The sequence below is a fragment of the Hyla sarda genome, chromosome 2, assembly GCF_029499605.1.
Source record: "Hyla sarda isolate aHylSar1 chromosome 2, aHylSar1.hap1, whole genome shotgun sequence".
In the NCBI taxonomy this organism is placed as follows: domain Eukaryota; kingdom Metazoa; phylum Chordata; class Amphibia; order Anura; family Hylidae; genus Hyla; species Hyla sarda.
In genome coordinates, this window is record NC_079190.1 from 75,382,589 (window position 1) to 75,404,761 (window position 22,173).

The 22,173-nt window shown below is 43.3% G+C and overlaps 1 protein-coding gene across 2 annotated transcripts in view; it reads left to right on the plus strand.

Annotated features, from left to right (window-relative positions):
* Positions 1-6,875, plus strand: part of ITM2B (integral membrane protein 2B) — a 54,842-nt gene extending 47,967 nt beyond the window's left edge. For both annotated transcript variants that reach the window (XM_056562102.1, XM_056562103.1), the window contains 3 exons: positions 2,002-2,112; positions 3,802-3,952; positions 6,258-6,875. In XM_056562102.1, coding sequence (XP_056418077.1) covers positions 2,002-2,112; positions 3,802-3,952; positions 6,258-6,346 — 351 coding nt within the window. In that variant the 3' untranslated portion in view covers positions 6,347-6,875. The remainder of the gene's footprint in view (positions 1-2,001; positions 2,113-3,801; positions 3,953-6,257) is intronic.
* The last annotated feature ends 15,298 nt before the right edge of the window (positions 6,876-22,173 follow it).

Below are 22,173 nucleotides of genomic sequence, written 5' to 3' on the forward strand. Positions count from 1 at the left end.
CTTCTTTTTTTCCTCTCCATTGAAATAGGCTGCTTCCATATGTGTCTGGGAGCAGCCTGCTACTCTCTAACCCTAGCAAAAGAGTTTATGGGGGAATTGGATTAGTGATTCTTGGCTGATAGTGTTTGGCTGTAAGCTATTGGAGGTGTATGGCTATCTTTGCAGTAAACTAAATCACAGACCACAAAAATGGAGAAAAGTGTGCATTAAAACTATCACAGAAAAAAAAAATCTTAACTGGGTACTCCGCTGCTCAGCGTTTGGAACAAACTGTTCCGGAAGCTGGAGCCGGCAGTGGGAGCTCGTGATGTCATAGCCCCGCCTCTCATGATTTCACGCCCCCTCCCATAGACTTGCATTGAGAGGGCAGAACGTGACGTCATGATTGGGCAGGGCTATGACGACACGAGCTCCCGTCTCCAAACGCTAAGCAGCGGAGTACCCCTTTAACAAAAAGTATATCTAAAAGAGCCCACCAGTGTACCTGTCAGATCGATCAAAAAAAAATGTTTTATGTTGCTCAGTACCTCATCCTGATCACGTACATGTAATTTTTATGAGTATACGGCCTTTATATCTGTTATAATTACCTTTTTATATGCTGTTCACTGTAAAAGTTGTTCACCAAAAGCAGGGGGAGTGTCCCTCTTCTCCTATGTGTCATAACCACTCCCCCTCCTCCACCTCCCTCTCTCTGCTCTGGTCAGCCAAGTACAGAAGTCTCATCTGTAACCCTTACCTCTCTGGTTTTATGCTATATACAGATATACAGGCTGTCAGGACATGTTAGAAGTTATAGTTTCAGAGAGTTTACTGTACCCTAAATGTCTGCCCGCAATGCCTGCCCCGCTACTCCGGGCCATCGCAATCGGCGTTGTCCGGGGGTCGGCAGTTCCTGCGGGGAGCACTCTGGGCTGCTTCTCCATCCTGCAACACTGCCGGGGGACCGCAACATACACATACCAACTCTATTGATCTTGGTTGCTGCTCAGGATGCTGCTGATGTGCCTGATGTATGTGCGCGTGCTCGCTCCTGGCGGCTACGCGCTCACACAGGCAGTGAGAGGGCCGGGAGCGAGCAGAGCAGCGCTGGACCTGCTGTCAATCAAGGAAACCATCCATGATGTAGGGGATGACGGCAGGACGGGGCCAGACTGGTATGTGTCCCAGAAGGCAGAAGGAACACCTAGCAGCAATTTTTTTGACTGGCTTTTTCACCATGAAATTCTAAGAAATTTCTGATGAAAGCAATTGCAAAACATATTGTTTTGTAATGCTTTATAACATATCAAAAGTTTTTATATCTGACAGTGCCCATTTAAGGAGTGCCACAAAGCTCAAAACAATGTAAAAATATTGAACCATTATATGCAGATCATCCAATCAGAATAAAGAGGAAGTGCCAATATTTTGTACCTTAGAACCAGAGCGAATATTCAGGAAGAACAAAGCGACTTGAGTTTTGTGAAGGTAGTGACCCTATTAATTCGCTCTAGTTTGGTATTTAGTGCTCATCCTAGACTGTGTGATCTCTCTGAAAATAGTGGCCCCATACAGGATCCCATCCTAGTCGCCCCTATATCCTCTTAGGTGCAGAACTAAGCGCATTTTACCTGCTAGTTCCTTCACAGTGGCCACACACTACGGCCAAATAAACTTCACCAAAGGGATGTATGGATATAGTGCAAACAGCATCCATAATCACGGAGCCTACCCAAACATGTACTTACTCTAGAAAATCTGCACAATAGTATGGGCTAAGATCAGAAACAATTGAATGGTAAAATAAATATAAATCGATGTCCCTACACGTTTCGCAAAGTGAGCCTCCTCAGAAAAATGGTTGGTATCAGATGAGCGGTATCAAGATAGCATGAAGTGATACGATGACGTGCACGTTCTGTGGTAAAAGTGAAGTGACTGCTCTACCTTTTTGTAGTAAAGCTTCTAGATCCTACTGTTTTCTGTAATACCCATTTCCAACCTCCTATATCTCCTCAGAAACTCACTGCATACCTGGATCTCAGCCTGAACAAGTGCTATGTCATTCCACTGAATACATCAGTTGTCATGCCGCCAAGGAATTTCTTGGAGCTTCTTATCAACATTAAGGTAATAATAAATGCAGGTGCAATTTCTTAGATTTAACTGCAATGTCAGACATCTGTTGTGTCTCCACTTATCTGTATGTACAGTGATTTCCCCCCCCCCCCCCCCCCCCCGACCTACGATGGCCCCGACATACGATCATTTCAACATACGATGGCCTCTCAGAGACCATCGCATGTTGAAGGCAGCATCACCATACGATGCTTTTGTATGTCGGAGCCATCGCATAAACGGCTATCCGGCAGCGCAGACTGTTTCAGCTGCCACCGGATAGCCGTTTACGGTGCCCCGTGTGGTCCGCTGACGATCACTTACCTGTCCTCGGGGCTCTGGCGCGTCCTCTTCGGGATCCCCTGCATCGTCGGCACTCTCTATCGTCGTCATCACGTCGCTGCGCACGCCGTCCTGTCATCCAATAGGAGCGGCGTGCGTAAAGACGTGATGGTGGCGACGGAGAGCGAGGATGCCGGGGAAGCAGAGGCCTTGCCGGAGCATCGGGGACACCCCGGGGACGCGACGACAGCGATGGAAGGCGACATCCAGGGCAGCGGTGACGGTCCGGAGCGGTGGGGACACGTGAGTATAACCTCCAATACCAGTGGTCTTCAACCTGCGGACCTCCCAGATGTTGCAAAACTACAACTCCCAGCATGCCTGGACAGCCGTTGGCTGTCCGGGCATGCTGGGTGTTGTAGTTTTGCAACATCTGGAGGTCCGCAGGTTGTAGACCACTGTCCTATACTTTATATTGCACGGATCCCTCAACATACAATGGTTACATTTGGAACGGATTACCATCGTATGTTGAGGGACCACTGTATCTTGATCAGTGTTTCACAACCAGGGTGCACCCTGTTCAAGAAACGCTGATCTAGACAGTTCACGCATTTATGTATCCTGATTAGAGATGAGCGAACTTACAGTAAATTCGATTCATCACAAACTTCTCGGCTCGGCAGTTGATGACTTTTCCTGCATAAATTAGTTCAGCTTTCAGGTGCTCCCGTGGGCTGGAAAAGGTGGATACAGTCCTAGGAGACTCTTTCCTAGGACTGTATCCACCTTTTCCACCCCACCGGAGCACCTGAAAGCTGAACTAATTTATGCAGGATAAGTAATGAACTGCCGAGCCGAGAAGTTCGTGACGAATCGAATTTACTGTAAGTTCACTCATCTCTAATCCTGATGTGTAGCGTGTAGGATCAGTTTGGTATTTTTACACTGGCATTATGGACTCTTTGCATTGGATTTCACTGGCTCACGCCATTATAAATCTGGTCTGACACAAGCATTACTAGCAGGAGGATGCGCATTCATTGATAGATTTGCCGTGGGCATAACCTTTATAGCGCCCTACTGCACAATACTTGGACAATTGCACTCTAGTCTGGATAGATATGGAGTGCCATTTCCTAGGCCTTATTAGCACCAGTGTGGCACTAATACATATTTGTAAGGCTGGCCTAATAATTGTTCCAACCAATTGTTTTAGCACTATAGGCAAGAACGTCTAACAATGGTTGTGACGCTACCAAATATGTGTATGATCAGGTTAACAAATAGTATTATGGATTACAAAGTGAGTCTGTAGTGGATATCTGTGCAAGTGAAATGCAGAAAATATTGTTGCAAACGTTGCATTCATAGATTGTATTGAATTTTCTTTTTTTCCTTCATCACTTTTTTGTACAGGCCGGAACATACCTTCCTCAGTCTTATTTAATTCATGAGCAGATGGTAGTTACTGATCGCATCGAAAATGTGGACCAACTGGGTGTCTTTATCCGCCGCCTTTGTCAGGATAAGGAGACCTACAAACTCCAGCGCAGAAACACCATTCGAGGTACTGACTGAAATTAAAAAAAACACTAAAATAAGTGAAAAAGCCAGATAATGACCAAAGTCAAGACAGCCACAAAGTTGTCCCCATCCTTAGAAAGATGTGTGTCTAAATTGTGGGAGTTCGACCACTATGGCCCCAATTGATCATGAGACCTAGGTCCTGTGTGTCCACCTCCGAATGGCCTCAGCAGTCTTGTGCAAGCGTCACTGCTAAGGCCAATGGTTGGCTGCGGTGGTCATGTGAACAATACATGTGACGTCATTGCTGCACGGCCATAAGGGGGCGACAGGAATAGTGGCACTAAATCACCAGGGCATGGTTTGTGAATAATGGTAAATTTTTAGTAAATCTCCACTAAGATTTGGCAGATCCGAATCTTCTTAAATGGCCATTTATTTGTTAAAAGAAAAAAAATCACTGTTTTCCATTTGTTTAAATTTCCTGAGGAATCTGCTGTGACTTTCTCATACCAGACTTCTTGGGAGTCAGAACACTTGGAAAACTTAGTGACCTTTTGAAGACCAAGGGTCTATTCACACGTACAGTATTCTGCGCAGATTTAATGTGCAGGATTTCAAGTCATTCAGTTTACATTGAGATCTGCAGCAGAAAATCCTGTGCAGAAAATCCTGTGCAGAAAATCCTGTGCAGAAAATCTGCGCAGAATACTGTACGTGTGAATAGACCCTTAACAAATATATAGTCTGTTCTTTATCATTTCAATTTAAAGGGCTACTCCACTGCTCAGCGTTTGTAACAAACTGTTCCGAACGCTGGAGCCGGCGCCGAGAGCTCGTGACGTCACACCCCGCCCCCTCATGATGTCACACCCCACACCCTCATGATGTCACACCCCACCCCCTCAATGCAAGTCTATGGGAGGGGGCGTGATAGCCGAGCTTATTCACTAACTGACTATGTTCGGGTCATTTGAGTCTGAGCTCTGATACGTCTGCAGCCAATTTTGATGGATTGTGAAATGTAAACCCAGTGAAATGTAGATTTGCTCATATCTTTTTATTTATTTAACTTTAAACATTTCGTGTTTTTTTTTTTTTTCCTTTTAAAGGGCAATTTTCTTTAAAGGGTACCTCTAATCGTGCCCCTGGCAGCAGGATATGTTCTTTGAGTTCACAGCCATTTTTGAGCACGACTTGCCCCAAGACTACCGCGATCTGTAGATGGATTTGACCGTAGTCCTATGCAAGTTTGAGACTTCCATAAAATCTCTCTCCAGAGCGCAGTAGCCTCAGGGCAAGTCACATGATCAGAAGTGCCTGCTAAATTTAAAAACCTATCCTGCTGCCGGAAGCAAAATTAGAGGTTCCTTTAAAGGGGTACTTCGGTGGAAAACTTTTTTTTTTTTTTTTTAAATCAACTGGTGCCAGAAAGTTAGACAGATTTGTAAATTAAAGAATATAGAATATAATCACTCCTCTAAGATTTCACCTACAAAACCATTGGATGCCGGACTATTAGATTGATGCCAATTTAGTATTTTCCAGAAATGTGAATAATGTTCTAAAATTTACATATTGTGTGAATATCCCCACTAGGGCCCAGTGGTGGTTTATTCCTATATTAGTGCCAAGATATATATTTTATCATATTTTTTTATATTGACATTTTTAATAAATTAAAATTTTATTCCAATTTTGCAATCCTTGAAATATCATTATGCACCTTTTGTAGGTGAAATCTTAGAGGAGTGATTATATTCTATATTCTTTGATTTTCCTTGGCCGGTTGGTTCCGGTATTTAATCACACTATCCTCAGATTTTTGGTTGTGAGCTGCACCAAATTTTTTTAGCTTTGTAAATTACTTCTATAAAAAAAAAAAAAAATATTAATCCTTTCAGTACTTATTAGCAGCTGTATGCTACAGAGGAAATTCTTTTCTTTTTTAATTTCTTTTTTGTCTTCTCCACAGTGCTCTCTGCTGACAACTGATGCCCGTATCAGGAACTGTCCAGAGCAGGAGAAAATCCTCATAGCAAATCTATCCTGCTCTGGACAGTCCCTGACACGGACAGAGCACTGTGGACAAGACAAAAAAGAAATTAAAATAGAAAAGAATTTCCTCTGTAGTATACAGCTGCTAATAAGTACTGAAAGAATTAAGATTTTTAAATAGAAGTAATTAAAAAATCTGTTTAACTCTCTGGCACCAGTTCATTTAAAAAAAAAAGTTTTCCACCGGTGTACCCCTTTTAAATCCCCGCCTATCCTGCTTTGAAAGTACAAATACCATAGTCTATAACGTGTATATAATACATATCTAACGTATCTTTATTTCTTAACAGGAAAGCAAAAACGAGGGGCTGAGCGTTGTTCAAAGATCATTCACTTTGAGAACAAGTTTGCGGTGGAGACCAGCATTTGCCACCTCTAGGGGGAGTCTCGCGAAGACTGTGTCAGCCATTTATCAACAGTATAGCCCTGCCCTTTTGTTGTGTGTAGTCATTCTTTTAAGGAAGGGTTTTGTTCTTAGTGGCTAGACTTTTGCACAGCAGATTCACTTTCATCTCATCTGTTTTCAATCTGCATTTTTTTTCAGTTTTTTTTCCATATTCCATCTTCTGAGTGTGGTATTTTCTATTTAAATCTAGAGAATAAGACCTTAGATCAGTGTTTCCCAACCAGGGTGCCTCCAGCTGTTGCAAAACTACAACTCCCAGCATGCCCGGACAGCCCTTGGCTGTCCGGGCATGCTGGGAGTTGTAGTTTTGCAACAGCTGGAGGCACCCTGGTTGGGAAAGGCTGCCTTAGATAAAGACCATTTACACCAACTTTCATTCCTGCTGATTTAGTGGATTACTTTATATAAGACTTTTTACATGGAAATGTCACAGCATTTATCCGCCACTACTATACTACACACACACACACACACACACACACACACACACACACACACACACGTACTGCACTTACTATATGCATTAATTTGCATCTTTAAAGCCTGTTTAATGTCGCATGTTCATACACCTAAAGTACCTGATTTGACTCATAATAAAACACAAGTATACATGTTTTCAGAGGAGCTCAGGACGAACTATAGAAAGTCACGCTTAGTATGGTATAGAGGAAGAATAAGGAATACGTTTCTGTTAAAGGGGTTATCCAGGAAAAAACACATATATATATATATATATATATATATATATATATATATATATACAGAACAATATGGTGCAGCACACCACAAGGTTGCAGAAAATGGTGGTTTATTCCATCATGTGCATAGACAACGTTTCGCCAGTCTCACACTGGCTTTTTTTAATATATATATATATCTCAACTGGTTCCAGAAAGTTAAACAGATTTGTAAATTACTTCTATTAAAAAAAAAATCTTAATCCTTTCGGTACTTCTCAGCTGCTGAAGTTGTTCCTTTCTGTCTAAGTGCTCTCTGATGACACCTGTCTTGGGAACTGTCCAAAGTAGAAACAAATCCCCATAGCAAACCTCTTCTACTCTGTGTAGTTCCCGAGACAAGCAGAGATGTCAGCAGAGAGCACTGTAGCCAGACAGAAAAGAACGAGTCAACTTCAGCAGCTAATAATTATTGGAAGGATTAAGATTATTATATATATTTTTTTAACAGAAGTAATTTACAAATCTATTTAACTTTCTGGAGACAGTTGAGATTATATATATAATTTATACCCCTTTAATGCCCTACGGCACAAAAGCAGTTGCGGACTAAAACTCCTAGCTGATGAGTTAATGAAATGTGGAGTCATAGGGTGCCTACTTTTTTTTATGTATGTTTTGACCTTTCAGATGAAACTACTTTATCAGTAGCACTGTAAATGACTTGTATATGGAACTTGAAGAGCTTTTTACATAAGGTATCAGCTATGCAGATAATAAAAACAGCGCCCAAAACCTGATAGTAACAAGGCCATTGAGGGTGTGTTCACACGTGCGTATTTTTGCTGCAGATTTGCTACTGCAGATTTTGCAGCCCATTGACTTCAATGGGCAGAAAAATCTGCTGCAGCAAATCTGCAGCAAAAATGTGCACATGTGAACGCACCCTTAGAAGGGATTGTAGCCAGCGTAGTCTTTGTGAATTCTGTTGTGTACATAGGTTGGAAAGGATCCGTCACCCACCACCAAAGGCTATCCTATTATTTGACAGGCTACTTAACATTGACATCTTGTTTCCATTGTTAAGCTGTGTTATTTGTGAAAGAGTTAATATAAACTTTTATCAAGCTGTCTATAACGCAGGGCAAATACTACAGAATCTAGCCCTGACAAGTGTATCTTTTTACAATATAGTTGTCTTTTTAAGCTTTCGGTGTGCAGAAAATACATTTAGAGGGATTGTGGTGATCGCCCTGCATATAAACCAGTGAAGTACTGTAGTTATTCACCATATTTCATTTCTATACAGAGAACTGGAAGTGATTTAGTTCTGATCTATTCAGTATGCTGAGATGGAATCTATATGGAATCTATAAAGTTTGTTGATGGGAAATTACATTTTATGTAAATATTTTGGGGCACTGTGCAAATGGGCACATCTATGTACATACATATATTCAATACATGCATATTGGAGTATGTTAGGGTCTTGGCATTAACCAAAAAAAAATGATATATATTTAAAAAAACGAATGGAGGCGCATCATCGTACTGGTAAGTAACCTGACCTCCAGCGCTATTTCTATGGGGACATATCTATCTACAGCTGTGCATTTCCACCTACTAAACATTCAGATATTTGTGTTACTATTTTCTTTGTTTTTAAGCTTTTTTCTTAAATCTGTTTTTAACTCTAGTTAATGGTTTGGTATGTCCACTTACTATAAAAACAGGAGTGTGAATAAAGAATTAGGTGGTAACGTGTTACTAATTTGTATATAATCGTACTTGTAAGAGAATAAAACTTACACCACCTGTTTAATCCCTGCCTGTGTGCTTTTCTTTACATTTAGGAGTTCTTCCTGTATCCTTGTAAATAAAGTTTCAATTGAAATCCTGTTGCTGCCAACGCGTGAAAATAAAAAAACAGAATTATTAATGTATAACACACTCCTTTTATGCAGCCCCAAAAGAAGAAAGAAGTTTCAGGGTATACCATGACTTTTTTATTGCAATTTATTCCATTTAGTTTGTGGAATGTGATGTGTCCGAAAAAATTATTTATTTTTATTTATTTTATGTCATATTTTGATATTTTGAGGGGTTTAATGTTTTTAAAATTTCTTAAAACGTTTGACTCCTTGGTGGAGGTGGGACAATGCTGCCACCAGACATTAGCTGAGCTGCAGTTTTGTTTTTTTGTAGTGCTGGCAACCAAAATAAAAAATGTATCACTGGACAATTCCCCTGTAGGCTTTGGCCTGCTTCATACACTATATGAAAAGTATACTTGTCCTGGGTTGTAAACAGGTTATGAAAGCCTTTTCTTAATAAAAAAAAAAAAAAAAAAATATGATTTCAAATGTAGTGGTCGAAGAGGAGGGTAACCTTTTTCGAGTTGTTTTTTTTTTTTTTTTTCTTTAAGAAGAAAAAATAAAGACGACGTGGTCTCAAATGGCTGGAGGTGCTCAACCCCAAATGCAGTTGTGCATTTATGCTGGGGGAGTAGATCCTGCCCTTGTAGTCCGTTGCTAAGGGCGATCCCCAGCATAAAAATGCATACAATGGAGGATGCCTGCAGTGGACTACAAGTGCCACAATAGAATCCTACACCAGATAAACGGTGTGGATGTGTAATAATTAGAATACAATACAGGAATATGGGTGCACTACTGTGGTAGATGTAAACAATGACATTGGCTAATCCCTCAACACTGATGTTAAAATGTTGAGATATTAGCCAGTGTATCCTTTATATGAAGGACACACCAGAGCCTGCACACCAATGCCAAGGTTTCTCAAGTGGCACGGGACCTAACACTAACCTACCTGTGCCGTATGGGTAATACCAGGGGCCAGTGGGCAGTTACAGCGGCTTTAGGTCCAACTCACAGCCTGTTCCCATTCACTCCAGTGTGGCTGAGCACACATACAGTGGGAGGAAGGAGGCTATGAGCCCCACCCAAGTTGGCTGATATGTCGCCGGCCCCACAGGTGAAATTTTAATGCTGCCTTAATAGTGATCTAGGTGCATTAAATGTGGAGTTTATACACCTCGGCAAGTATATGGAATTATTAAAGAGTACCTATCACCATCTAAACTTTCCCTAATCCCCCTCCCCATCTGTCCCTGACTAACTCTATCCCTGCATTTATTTTGCTTTAACCCCTTGGGGACGGAGCCCATTATGACCCTAAGGACGGGAGTATTTTTTGCAAATCTGACCACTGTCACTTTAAGCATTAATAACTCTGGGATGCTTTTACTTAAAAATTTGATTTCGATAGTTTTTTTTCGTGACCTATTCTACTTTGTTAGTGGTAAATTTTCGTCGATACTTGCATCATTTCTTGGTGAAAAATTCTAAAATGTTATGAAAATTTAGAATTTTTCTAACTTTGAAGCTCTCTGCTTGTGAGGAAAATAGACGTTCCAAATAAATTATATATTGATTCACATATACAATATGTCTACTTTGTTTCCATCATAAAGTTGACATGTTTTTACTTTTGGAAAACATCAGAGGGCTTCAAAGTTCAGCAGCAATTTTCCAATTTTTCGCAACATTTTCAAAATAGGAATTTTTCAGGGACCAGTTCAGGTTTGAAGTGGATTTGAAGGGTCTTCTGGTTAGAAATACCCCATAAATGTCCCCATTATAAAAACTGCACCCATCAAAGTATTCAAAATGACATTCAGAAAGTGTGTTAACCCTTTAAGTGTTTCACAGGAATAGCAGCAAAGTGAAGGAGAAAATTCAAAATCTTAATTTTTTACACTTGCATGTTCTTGTAGACCCAGTTTTTGATTTTTTTTTTTTACAAGGGGTAAAAGGATAAAAATCCTCTCAAAATTTGTAACCCAATTTCTTTCGAGTAAGAAAATACCTCATGTGTATGTCAAGCACAGTAGATGGCTCAGAAGGGAAGGAGCAACAATGGGATTTTGGAGAGTGAGTTTTTCTGAAATGGTTTTTGGGGGGCCTGTCCCATTTAGGAAGCCCATATGGTGCCAGGACAGCAAACCCCCCCCCACACACATACACACGTCGCCATGTGCATTTACAAAGCCCCCCGTGGTGCCAGAACAGTGGACCGCCCCACATGTGACCCTATTTTGGAAACTACACCCCTCACGGAATGTAATAAGGGGTACAGTGAGCATTTACACCCCACTGGTGTTTGACAGATCTTTGGAACAGTGGACTGTGCAAACAAAAAAATTAAATTTTTCATGTTCACTGACCACTGTTCCAAATATCTGTCAGACCCCTGTGGGGCGTAAATGCTCACTGTACCCCTTGTTACATTCTGTGAGGGGTGTAGTTTCCAAAATGGGGTCACATGTGGGTATTTATTTTTTTTTGGGTTTATGTCAGAACCGCTGTAAAATTGGCCACCCCTGTGCAAATCACCAATTTAGGCCTCAAATATACATAGTCGCTCTCACTCCTGAGCCTTGTTGTGCGCCTGCAGAGCATTTTACGACCACATATGGGGTATTTCTGTACTCAGGAGAAATTGCGTTACAAATTTTGGCTGTCTTTTTTTCCTTTTACCTCTTGTGAAAATAAATAGTAAAGGGCAACCCCAGCATGTTAGTGTAAAAAAATTTTTTTTACACTAACAGGCTGGTGTAGACAATACAAGAATATGGATGCACTACTGTGGTAGATGTAAACAATACATTGGCTATCCCTCAACACTGATGTTAAAATTGAGACATTCGCCAGTGTATCCTTATATGAAGGACACACCAGAGCCCGCACACCAACGCCAAGGTTTCTCATTTTGGTGCGAGACCTAACGCTAATCCTACCTGTGCTTGATAAACAGAACAGGGGCCAGTGGGCAATTACGGCAGCATTCGGCTGGCTCACAACCTCCTTCCAGATACCCTCCAGTGTTACTACGCACACATGCAATGGGAGGAGGGAGGCAAGTTGCAAGCCCCACCTGAGTTGGCTATTATGGGTGCCTGGCCTCACAGGTGCTTCCTTAATGCTGCCTGGTAGATATTCAAGGCGCATTAATGTTGGAGTTTACACACCTCCAAGTTTAAAATTTAAACAAACAACAAAAAACGTGGTTTCAAATGGCTGGAAGTGCTCAACCCCAAATGCGGTTGTGCATTTATACTGGGGGAGCAGATCCTGCCCTTGTAGTCCGTTGCTAGGGGCGATCCCCAGCATAAAAATGCATACAATGGAGGATGCCTGCAGCGGACTACAAGTGCCACAATAGAATCCTACACCAGATAAACGGTGTGGATATGTCTAGGCTGGTGTAGACCCCAACTTTTCCTTTTCATAAGGGGTAAAAGGAAAAAAAGCCCCCAAAATTAGTAGTGCAATTTCTCCTGAGTACGGAGATACCCCATATGTGGCCCTAAACTGTTTCCTTGAAATACGACAGGGCTCCGAAGGGAGAGAGCACTATGCGCATTTGAGGACTAAATTACGGATTGCATAGGGGTGGACATAGGGGTATTCTACGCCAGTGATTCCCAAACAGGGTGCCTCCAGCTGTTGCTAAACTCCCAGCATGCCTGGACACTCAGTGGCTGTCCAGAAATGCGTGTTGTTGTTTTGCAACAGCTGGAGGCTCCGTTTTGGAAACACTGCCGTACAATACGTTTTTCAATTTTATTGGGGGGGGACAGCGTAAGGGGGTGTTTATGTAGTGTTTTACCCTTTATTATGTGTTAGTGTAGTGTTTTTAGGGTACATTCACACTGGTGGGTTACGGTGAGTTTCCCGCTAGGAATTTGCACTGCGGCAAAAAATTTGCCGCAGCTCATACTTGAAGCAGGAAACTTACTGTAAACCCGCCTATGTGAATGTACCCTGTAAATTCACATGGGGGGCAAACCTCCAGCTGTTTCAAAACTACAACTCCCAGCATGTACTGACAGACCATGCATGCTGGGAGTTGTAATTTTGCAACAGCTGGAGGCACACTGGTTGGAAAACATTCAGTTAGGTTCTGTTACCTAACTCAGTATTTTCCAACCAGTGTGCCTCCAGCTGTTGCAAAACTACAATTCCCAGCATGTACTGATCACAGAAGGGCATGCTGGTAGATGTAGTTATGCAACAGCTGGAGGTACGCAACTACAACTTCCAGCATGCCGAGACAGCTGTTTGGGCATGCTGCGATTTGCAGTTTTGCAACATCTGGAATGCTACCATTTAGAAACCACTGAACAGTGATCTCCAAACTGTGGACCTCCAGATGTTGCAAAACTACAACTCCCAGCATGCCCAGACAGCAAACAGGTGTGTGGGCATGCTAGGAGTTGTAGTTTTGCAAGATCTGGAGGTCCACAGTTTGGAGATCACTGTGCAGTGGTCTCTAAACTGTAGACCTCCAGCTGTTGCAAAACTACAAATTCCAGCATGCTCACACGGCAAACAGCTGTCTGGGCATGCTGGGAGTTGTAGTTTTGCAACATCTGGAGGGCTACAGTCTAGAGACCACTATAGTGGTCTCAGACTGTAGCCCTCTAGATGTTGCTAGACAACTCACCGGCTTCCGTCGCATCCAGGGAGCCGTCCGCTTCTGCCGCACGCTGCCCGCAGATCTCCGTCGCCGCCGCCGATCACTGTCGCTCCACAGCCTCCGGACGGGTAAGTGGACGTCGGCGCCCGGTCCTCTTCGTTTTCCCCGTTCTGTCCGGCCTATTGTGGGTGGGCAGGACGGGGAAAACGAAAGTAAAGTCCCCCCGCCCCCGATCTGCTATTGGTGGTCGTGTCTAGACCACCAATAGCAGGGATAGGAGGGGTGGCACCCCTGCCACCTCACTCCTATTGCTTCAGGTGGATCGTGGGTGTCTTAGACAACCGCGATCCCCCTTATATTCCGGGTAATGACCCGGAATCGGCGCAAATCGCAAGTATGAATTCACTTGCGATTTGCGCCGATCGCCGACATGGTGGGGGTCTAATGACCCCCCTGGGCATTTGTACGGGGTGCCTGCTGATAGATAACAGCAGTCACCCCGGTCTGGTGCCCGCCCGGCGGGGACCGAAATTCCCACGGGCTTTGTCCTTAAGTACCAGGACGCAAGGGCGTATGCATACGCCCTTTGTCCCCAACAGGTTAAAAACCCCTAAAAATACCTTTTTTCTATGTTCTCCAGTAGCTCAATTCAAAGGACAAAGCACAGGAGGTTGTCATAGCAACCACAAGTGTTTAGAGAGCATATAAGCAGTGCATATATAATTAGCCATGTGGAAAGTGGTTAGAGGAACTGGGGAAAAGAGAAGAGGGAATGTATCCTCTCGGTTTGCTCCCTGCTTGTGTATGAACTGAGTGCTCCCCCTCCCTCCCTCCTGCCTGTCTGTCTGACAGGCAGGGAGCTGCACAGAGCAGATTTCACACTCACTCACTGAGTCCGAATTGCTTGCTGACAGGATTGCTAGGGAGACCCCTAGTGGAGAAGTTTGTAAAGTTAAAAAAAAAAAAACATGAAAGGAGGAAAATTTTTTAAATAAAAGCAATTAAAAAGTTATTCAGTAGGACTTCATCTTTAATATATAAAAAGTTTGTTTCATGAGAGGTACACTTTAAAGCAGTTAGAACTACCATAAGCCCCGTTAATGGTTAAGAACAAAAATCTATTCAGGATCCGATCTTTAAGGGTCATGGACCTAAATATTGTATGTGTTCCCTATTTATAACCTATTAAAGCCCCGATTTAAAGGCATGGAAGAACACTGACCAAGTTTTATATTCCCAGGATAGTAAAAAGAAGATATTCCGTTGAAGAGGTGACTGGGGATGGCTATAGTGGGATAGAACACCTAAAATTGATGCTATGGTGGCAACATTTTCTAAAGGTGCTTACTCAAGGACATGGGATTCCTAAAACCATATGGGCAGGAGAGCAGAGGTTTACAGAAAATAGGAAGCTTTTGCATTGCTTTTTCAAAAATCAAAGAAGTGATCTGATTGGTTGCTATGGGCATCTCTTCCTCTGGACAGGTTTTGATAAATCTCCCCCAGAGAGATCTACTGTTGGCATCTATTCTTTATTTACTGCTGATGCTTCTGCACATTCCCTCAGATTAAATGCCAGGGCTGCAGCATTGTCCAGCTCTGCCCACAGAGCTTTTTTGGCTTAAATGTTGGCATACGTATACAGGATCAAAAGTAAAACTTTGTTCTATTTCCTGCCCAGAGGAATTTCTTTTTGGGCCAGACCTTGAACAAAATTCATGAGAAAACCTCTGACAAGGAGGGATTTCCAGCCCCAGCTTTTCCTAAAACAAAAAATTCCTTTGTCCTAAACAGAAATTAGAAGGACTGGACTTTTCATAATAAACAATTTCCAGAACAATTCCAATTAGAATGGGAAGATATCGCCGCAAATTCTTAGGTCAGGCAACTAAGAAGATAAAGAAACAAGGAGTTTTTGAAATTTCCACCGTTGACACTGTTACTTACTTAAGAAACTCAAGGGGCACCTATTGCACCATTATGTCTTTAAAATACCTAATAGGCATTTACCAAAAACTTCATATGGAAACCATTCAGTCCTATGCACTTTGTTTTCAGGGATTGTCTCTTGGTATCTCTAGACATCAGATTTAGAGATGAGCGAACTTACAGTAAATTCGATTCGTCACAAACTTCTCGGCTCGGCAGTTGATGACTTATCCTGCATAAATTAGTTCAGCTTTCAGGTGCTCCTGTGGGCTGGAAAAGGTGGATACAGTCCTAGGAGACTCTTTCCTAGGACTGTATCCACCTTTTCCAGCCCAAGGGAGCACCTGAAAGCTGAACTAATTTATGCAGGATAAGACATCAACTGCCGAGCCGAGAAGTTCGTGACGAATCGAATTTACTGTAAGTTCGCTCATCTCTAATAAGATTCCTACTACCATATTTCAGTACATCTATCATCACAAATTTCCCATCATACTCTTGCAGTACAGGACTCTCCTGTTTGATGTGCCTCATGCCCAGGGGTCGTTTTAAAACTAGTAGCAGAGGTGAGGGCATATATAAGAGAAGGTTGCCATCGTACCATATGTAGATTACTTTCTGATTGTGGGTAATTTAGAATAAACTCTTTCTGATACCTCAGACTCTTAGTGTCCTGGTCAAACTGGGATGGCAGATAAATGTGGAAAATTCCCTTATAGTAAAGGGGTACTCCGCTGCTAGACAGCTTATCCCCTATCCAAAGAATACAGGATAAGATGTCTGATCGCGGGGTCCCGCTGTTGGGGCCTCCGTGATCTGAAGCACTCGGCTTTCTAAACAAACGCCGGGTTCCTGTGGGACTGGTCGTGATGTCATAGCCACGCCCCCTCGTGGCGTGGCTGACATGAATGGAGGGGTGTGGCCGAGACTTCATGGCCTCTGGCTCCAAGCGTTCTGAACTAAATGTTCAGAATGCTGGAGCACTGGAGTGCCCCTTTACGTTTTCAACATAAAGTTTTTCTCAACATCTTTCTTGGGGATAGTTTTTGTATAGTGAAGGATAGCACTCACCACTCCACTTCTTTCTTACTTGTCCTTTATTCGTTACATGGGTATTCCAAACTGTTCAAAGCAGCGAGGAACGATCTCATGCATGCGGATGCCGGGAATCTCCCAGCAGAGGGGTGTGACAACAGTTTCGTAGGTCAGCGCCTACTTCATCAGACCACGCCTCCTGGGGAAGCGGATCCAGGTAAACACCTGTCAGAGTCAGTGTCACGGAGGCACAAGTAGACTTAGGTGTATTCTTGTAATTATAACTTAGTCTCATAGTAAAGAAGGTGCTGTTGCTCTGATTAAGGATACATGTTTTAACTTATTATCCCAGGTTTTGTAAACGCCTACCTGGTGACGCAGACTCTGACAGGTATTTACCTGGATCTGCTTCTCCAGGAGGCGTGGTCTGAAGAAGTAGGCTCTGACCTACGAAACAGCTATCACACCCCTCTGCTCGGAGATTCCCAGCATCCATGTGCAGGCTTGCATGAGACTGTTTCTCGCCGTTTTTAACCGTGGAATACCCATGTAACGAATAAAGGACAAGTAGGAAAGAAGCGGTGTGGTGAGTGCTATCCTTTTCTATACATAAACCATTCTATGCAGCACTTTGTGCATTATAGGATTTAGCACCCCCACCTTTGCATTGGCCGCTACATTCACTGGGGACATTTGCACACCTATCTGTCTTGTAGCACAAGGTCCAGACAACGTAGTGCCAGACGTGTCTTATTCTACTCATACACTGCTCAAAAAAATTTAAGGGAACACTAAGATAACACGTCCTAGATCTGAATGAATGAACTAATTGTATGAAATACTTTCATCTTTACATAGTTGAATGTGCTGACAACAAAATCACACAAACAAAAATTATCAATGGAAATCAAATTTATCAACCCATGGAGGTCTGGATATGGAGTCACACTCAAAATCAAAGTGGAAAACTGCACTACAGGTGGATCCAACTTTGATGTAATGTCCTTAAAACGAGTCAAAATGAGGCTCAGTAGTGTGTGTGGCCTCCATGTGCCCGTATGACCTCCCTACAACGCCTGGGTATGCTCTTGATGAGGTGGCAGATGGTCTCCAGAGGGATGTCCTCCCAGACCTGGACTAAAGCATCCGCCAACTCCTGGACAGTCTGTGGTGCAACGTGGCATTGGTGGATGGAGAGAGACCTGATGTCCCAGATGTGCTCAATCGGATTCAGGTCTGGGGAACAGGCGGGCCAGTCCATAGCATCAATGCCTTCCTCTTGCAGGAACTGCTGACACTCTCCAGCCACATGAGGTCTAGCATTGTCTTGCATTAGGAGGAACCCAGGACCAACCGCACTAGCATATGGTCCCACAAGGGGATCAAAGGATCTCATCTTGGTACCTAATGGCAGTCAGGCTACCTCTGGCAAGCACATGAAGGGCTGTGCAGCCCCCCCAAAGAAATGCCACCCACACCATTACTCACCCAGCGCCAAACCGGTAATGCTGGAGGATGTTGCAGGCAGCAGAACGTTCTCCACTGCGTCTCCAGACTCTGTCACGTGCTCGTTTTGAACCTGCTTTCATCTGTGAAAAGCACAGGGCGCCAGTGGCGAATTTGCCATTCTTGGTGTTCTCTGGCAAATGTCAAACGTCATGCACGGTGTTGGGCTGTAAGCACAACCCGCACCTGTGGACATCGGGCCCTCATACCACCCTCATGGAGTCTGTTTCTGACCGTTTGAGTGGACACATGCACATTTGTGGCCTGCTGGAGGTCATTTTGCAGGGCTCTGGCAGTGCTCCTCCTGCTCCTCCTTGCACAAAGGCGGAGGTAGCGATCCTGCTGCTGAGTTGTTACCCTTCTACGGCCTCCTCCACATCTCCTGATGTACTGGCCTGTCTCCTGGTAGCGCCTCCATGCTCTGGACACTACACTGACGGACACAGCAAACCTTCTTACCACAGCTTGCATTGATGTGCCATCCTGGATGAGCTGCACTACCTGAGCCACTTGTGTGGGTTGTAGACTCCATCTCATGCTACCACTAGAGTGAAAGCACCGCCAGCATTTCAAAGTGACCAAAACATCAGCCAGGAAGCATAGGAACTGAGAAGTGCTATGTTCTCACCACCTGCAGAACCACTCCTTTATTGGGGGTGTCTTGCTAATTGCCTATAATTTCCACCTGTTGTCTGTTCCATTTGCACAACAGCATGTGAAATTGATTAACAATCAATGTTGCTTCCTGAGTGGACAGTGTGATTTCACAGAAGTGTCATTGACTTGGAGGTACATTGTGTTGTTTAAGTGTTCCCTTTATCTTTTTTTTAGCAGTGTACATTCTTGGGGATTTTACTGGACCACAAACAGATGAGCAGCTTCTCAGACTCCTACATTCAGCTTTTTAATACAAAGATTGGAGTGGATTCTCTGAACAGGTCCAGGAGAGTGTTAAAGGGGTACTCCAGTGGAAAATAATTTTTTCAAATCAACTGGTGCTAGAAAGTTATACAGATTTTTAAATCTACTTCTATAAAAAAAAAAAATCTTAATCCTTCCAGTACTTATCAGCTGCTGTATACTACAGAGGAACTTGAGTTGTTCTTTCCAGTCTGACCACAGTGCTCTCTGCTGACACCTCTGTCCATGTCAGGAACTGTCTGGAGCAGGAAAGGTTTGCTATGGAGATTTGCTGCTACTCTGGACAGTTCCTGACATGGACAGAGGTGTCAGCAGAGAGCACTGTGGTCAGACAGAAAAGAAACTACAAAAGAACTACACAACTTCCTCTGTAGTATACAGCAGCCGATAAGTACTGGAGGGATTAAAACATTGTAATAGAAGTTATTTACAAATCTGTTTCTTTCTGGAGCCAGTTGTTATGAAAAAAATAGTTTTACACCCGAGTGCCCCTTCAAGGGAAGCCACCTTGGTATTTAGCCTAAAGCAATTGTGTATTCTGGCTGTAAGTTGGACCCAGAATGCCTCAACAAGAGATTCTGAACGTTTTTGACCGTTCTTCTTCTTTGATTGACAACAAATTCTTCTTGTGTTTCCAATTAGTGAGATGGTGGATGAACTCCATAATCCTGTCCTGAGTAGAGGATTCTCCAATGACCACTAAATCTCCGTGAACAACAGATGCAAGCCTGATGGGGTGGTGTGTACACTAAATGGCCCAGATTAACCAATCTAAGATAAAAATGGCTGATTTGTCTCTCAGACGGACAGGTTTCTTTTCTTAAAATGCAAGATCAGATAAGTTTTTGTTTTTAGATTGATAAATCTGGGCTAATATTCTTCCTTCTTCAGGGACCGTTGGACGCTTCCCTGGGAGTGGACTTAGAAAATTCTAGAGAATTGAGGGCAAATATGTAAAAATCTTGGGCAGTGCAACATCCATGTTAACAGAACATGGGACTCTGTCTCCAACTCTGATTAGGATCTCACATCATATCTCATATTAGGGGTCAGAGAACATAGTGGCCACTCTGAATATGGGAGAATGGTCCCTTTAATCGGGAAGTATTTTCTCAGATTACAGACCTTTTGGGTAAATCCTTTGAAATACCTCTTTGCCACTAGAGAAGACAAAGTGTTAAGAGATAATTCTTGCTGAATTTGAAAAACTTTCCAGAGGAAGTAAAGGCACCCTCCCAAAAGTGGTACAATTCCCTTTGCTGTGCTTTACCCCCTATTTGTTTCCTTTGCTAGGCTCTTAACCCCTTAAGGACTGAGCCCTTTTTCGCAATTCTGACCACCGTCACTTTACAAATTAATAACGCGAAAACGCTTTTACCGAATATTCTGATTCTGAGATAGTTTTTTCGTGACATAGTCTACTTTATTTTGGTGGTAAATTTTCGGCGTTACTTGCATCCTTTTTTGGTGAAAAATCCAAAAATTTCATGAAAATTTTGCATTTTTCTAACTTTGTAGCTCTCTAATTGTAAGGAAAATGGATATTCCAAATAAATTTTATTTTTCTTCACAAACACAATATGTCCACTTTATGTTGGCATCATAAAATGGACATACTTTTGCTTTTTGAAAAAATTAGAGGGCTTCAAAGTAGAGCAGCAATTTTCAAAAATGTCATGAAAATTGCTAAATCTGAAGGGACAGATGTTACAGAACTACAACTCCCAGCATGCCTGGGCAGTCGAGGCATGCTGAGAGATGTAGTTTGGCAACATCTGGAGGGCTACTGTTTGGGCACCACTGTTACAGTGGTCTCCAAACTGTGACCCTCCAGATGTTGCAAAACTACAACTCCCAGCATGCCCAGACAGCCTTTGGCTCTCTGGGCATGCTGGGAGTTGCAGCTTGGCCCCCCTAGTGGTTGCCACAGTAAAGATCGATTTACTTTCACTTTCAATTCCCCCCCCCCTCCCCCCCACTGTCGATTCCCTACCTGATCAGGATCCTGCAGGCTCCAGCGAAGATCCCAGGTCCTCAGGCATCTTCTCCTGCAGGTACGGCCTCCATCTTCTTTCCAGAGCCCCTTGACATCCAGGGGCGCTGCCATTGGTCAGACCTCCGTTCTGAGTAATGGCAGGGGATAGGAGGAGATTGCATCTTTGCGATCTCACTCCAATCCTTTAGGCTGATCGGGGTTGTTGCTGACAACTCCAATCAGCCCTATTTTCCGGGTGATCGGGTCACCAGAGACCCAATCAGCCCGGAATTGGAGAAAATCGCATGTCTGAATTGACATGCGATTTCTCCGATCGCCGACATGGGGGGGTCTCAGGACCCTCCTGGGCGATGTGCCAGGGTGCCTGCTGAATGATTTCAGCAGGCATCCAGCTCCGGTCCCCAACCGGCTAGCGGTGGGGAACGGAATTCCCACGGGCGTATGGATACGCCCTGCGTCCTTAAGAGGTTAATAATAGCTCCCTCCTGGCCCAGTAGAGATGGTTTACCTTGGCAAAAATCCTGTCCATTTCCGACCCTTTGGTCCTTTTATCCAGAAAGGTAGTGGACAGGCTAAGTCTAAAAACCTGGGATGTGTGACCATCCCTAGGTAAGAAGGTTCATTAGGGCAGCAGGTAGGTTATGACCTATCTCAAAGGACAGATGATCCTCATAGGATTTAATTCTAGTCCATTCCAAAGTTTGCACTTCACTTTGATCCCATAGAACAGATTTCTGTTAAGCTCTTATCTTACAAGGCGGCCTTCTTAGTAGCAATTACATCTGCTGTGAGGATTACAGACATAGCAGCTATCTCTCATTCTGCTATATACTAACATATGTGAGGACAACGTTCCTTTAGGCTTAGGCTTTAGTGCTTATTGAGTTTCAGGGACTTAATAAAGGGGTAAGAGAACCATGTGTGAATGGGTTGTGGGTTTTCTATTGCTAGCTTTCTCTTCTCCAGGATTAGATTCACCTTCACTACTCCCTCCTTGAATTATTCTAGTTTATTTGCTCATCTGTGCTGTCAGGGGCATTTCGGAAATATGAAGAAGGAGATTTATCATTCTTTTCAAACGTATGGCTTTCATATGACAATCAGGTGACACTCTGACTGGCCTGCCTGGCACTAAATAGCTGCACTCCAACTATCCCGCTACAACCCATCCACCCTCCTGAGAAATTAAAAACATACTATGCCGCACCATGAATATCCGTACTCTGGAGGCTTTT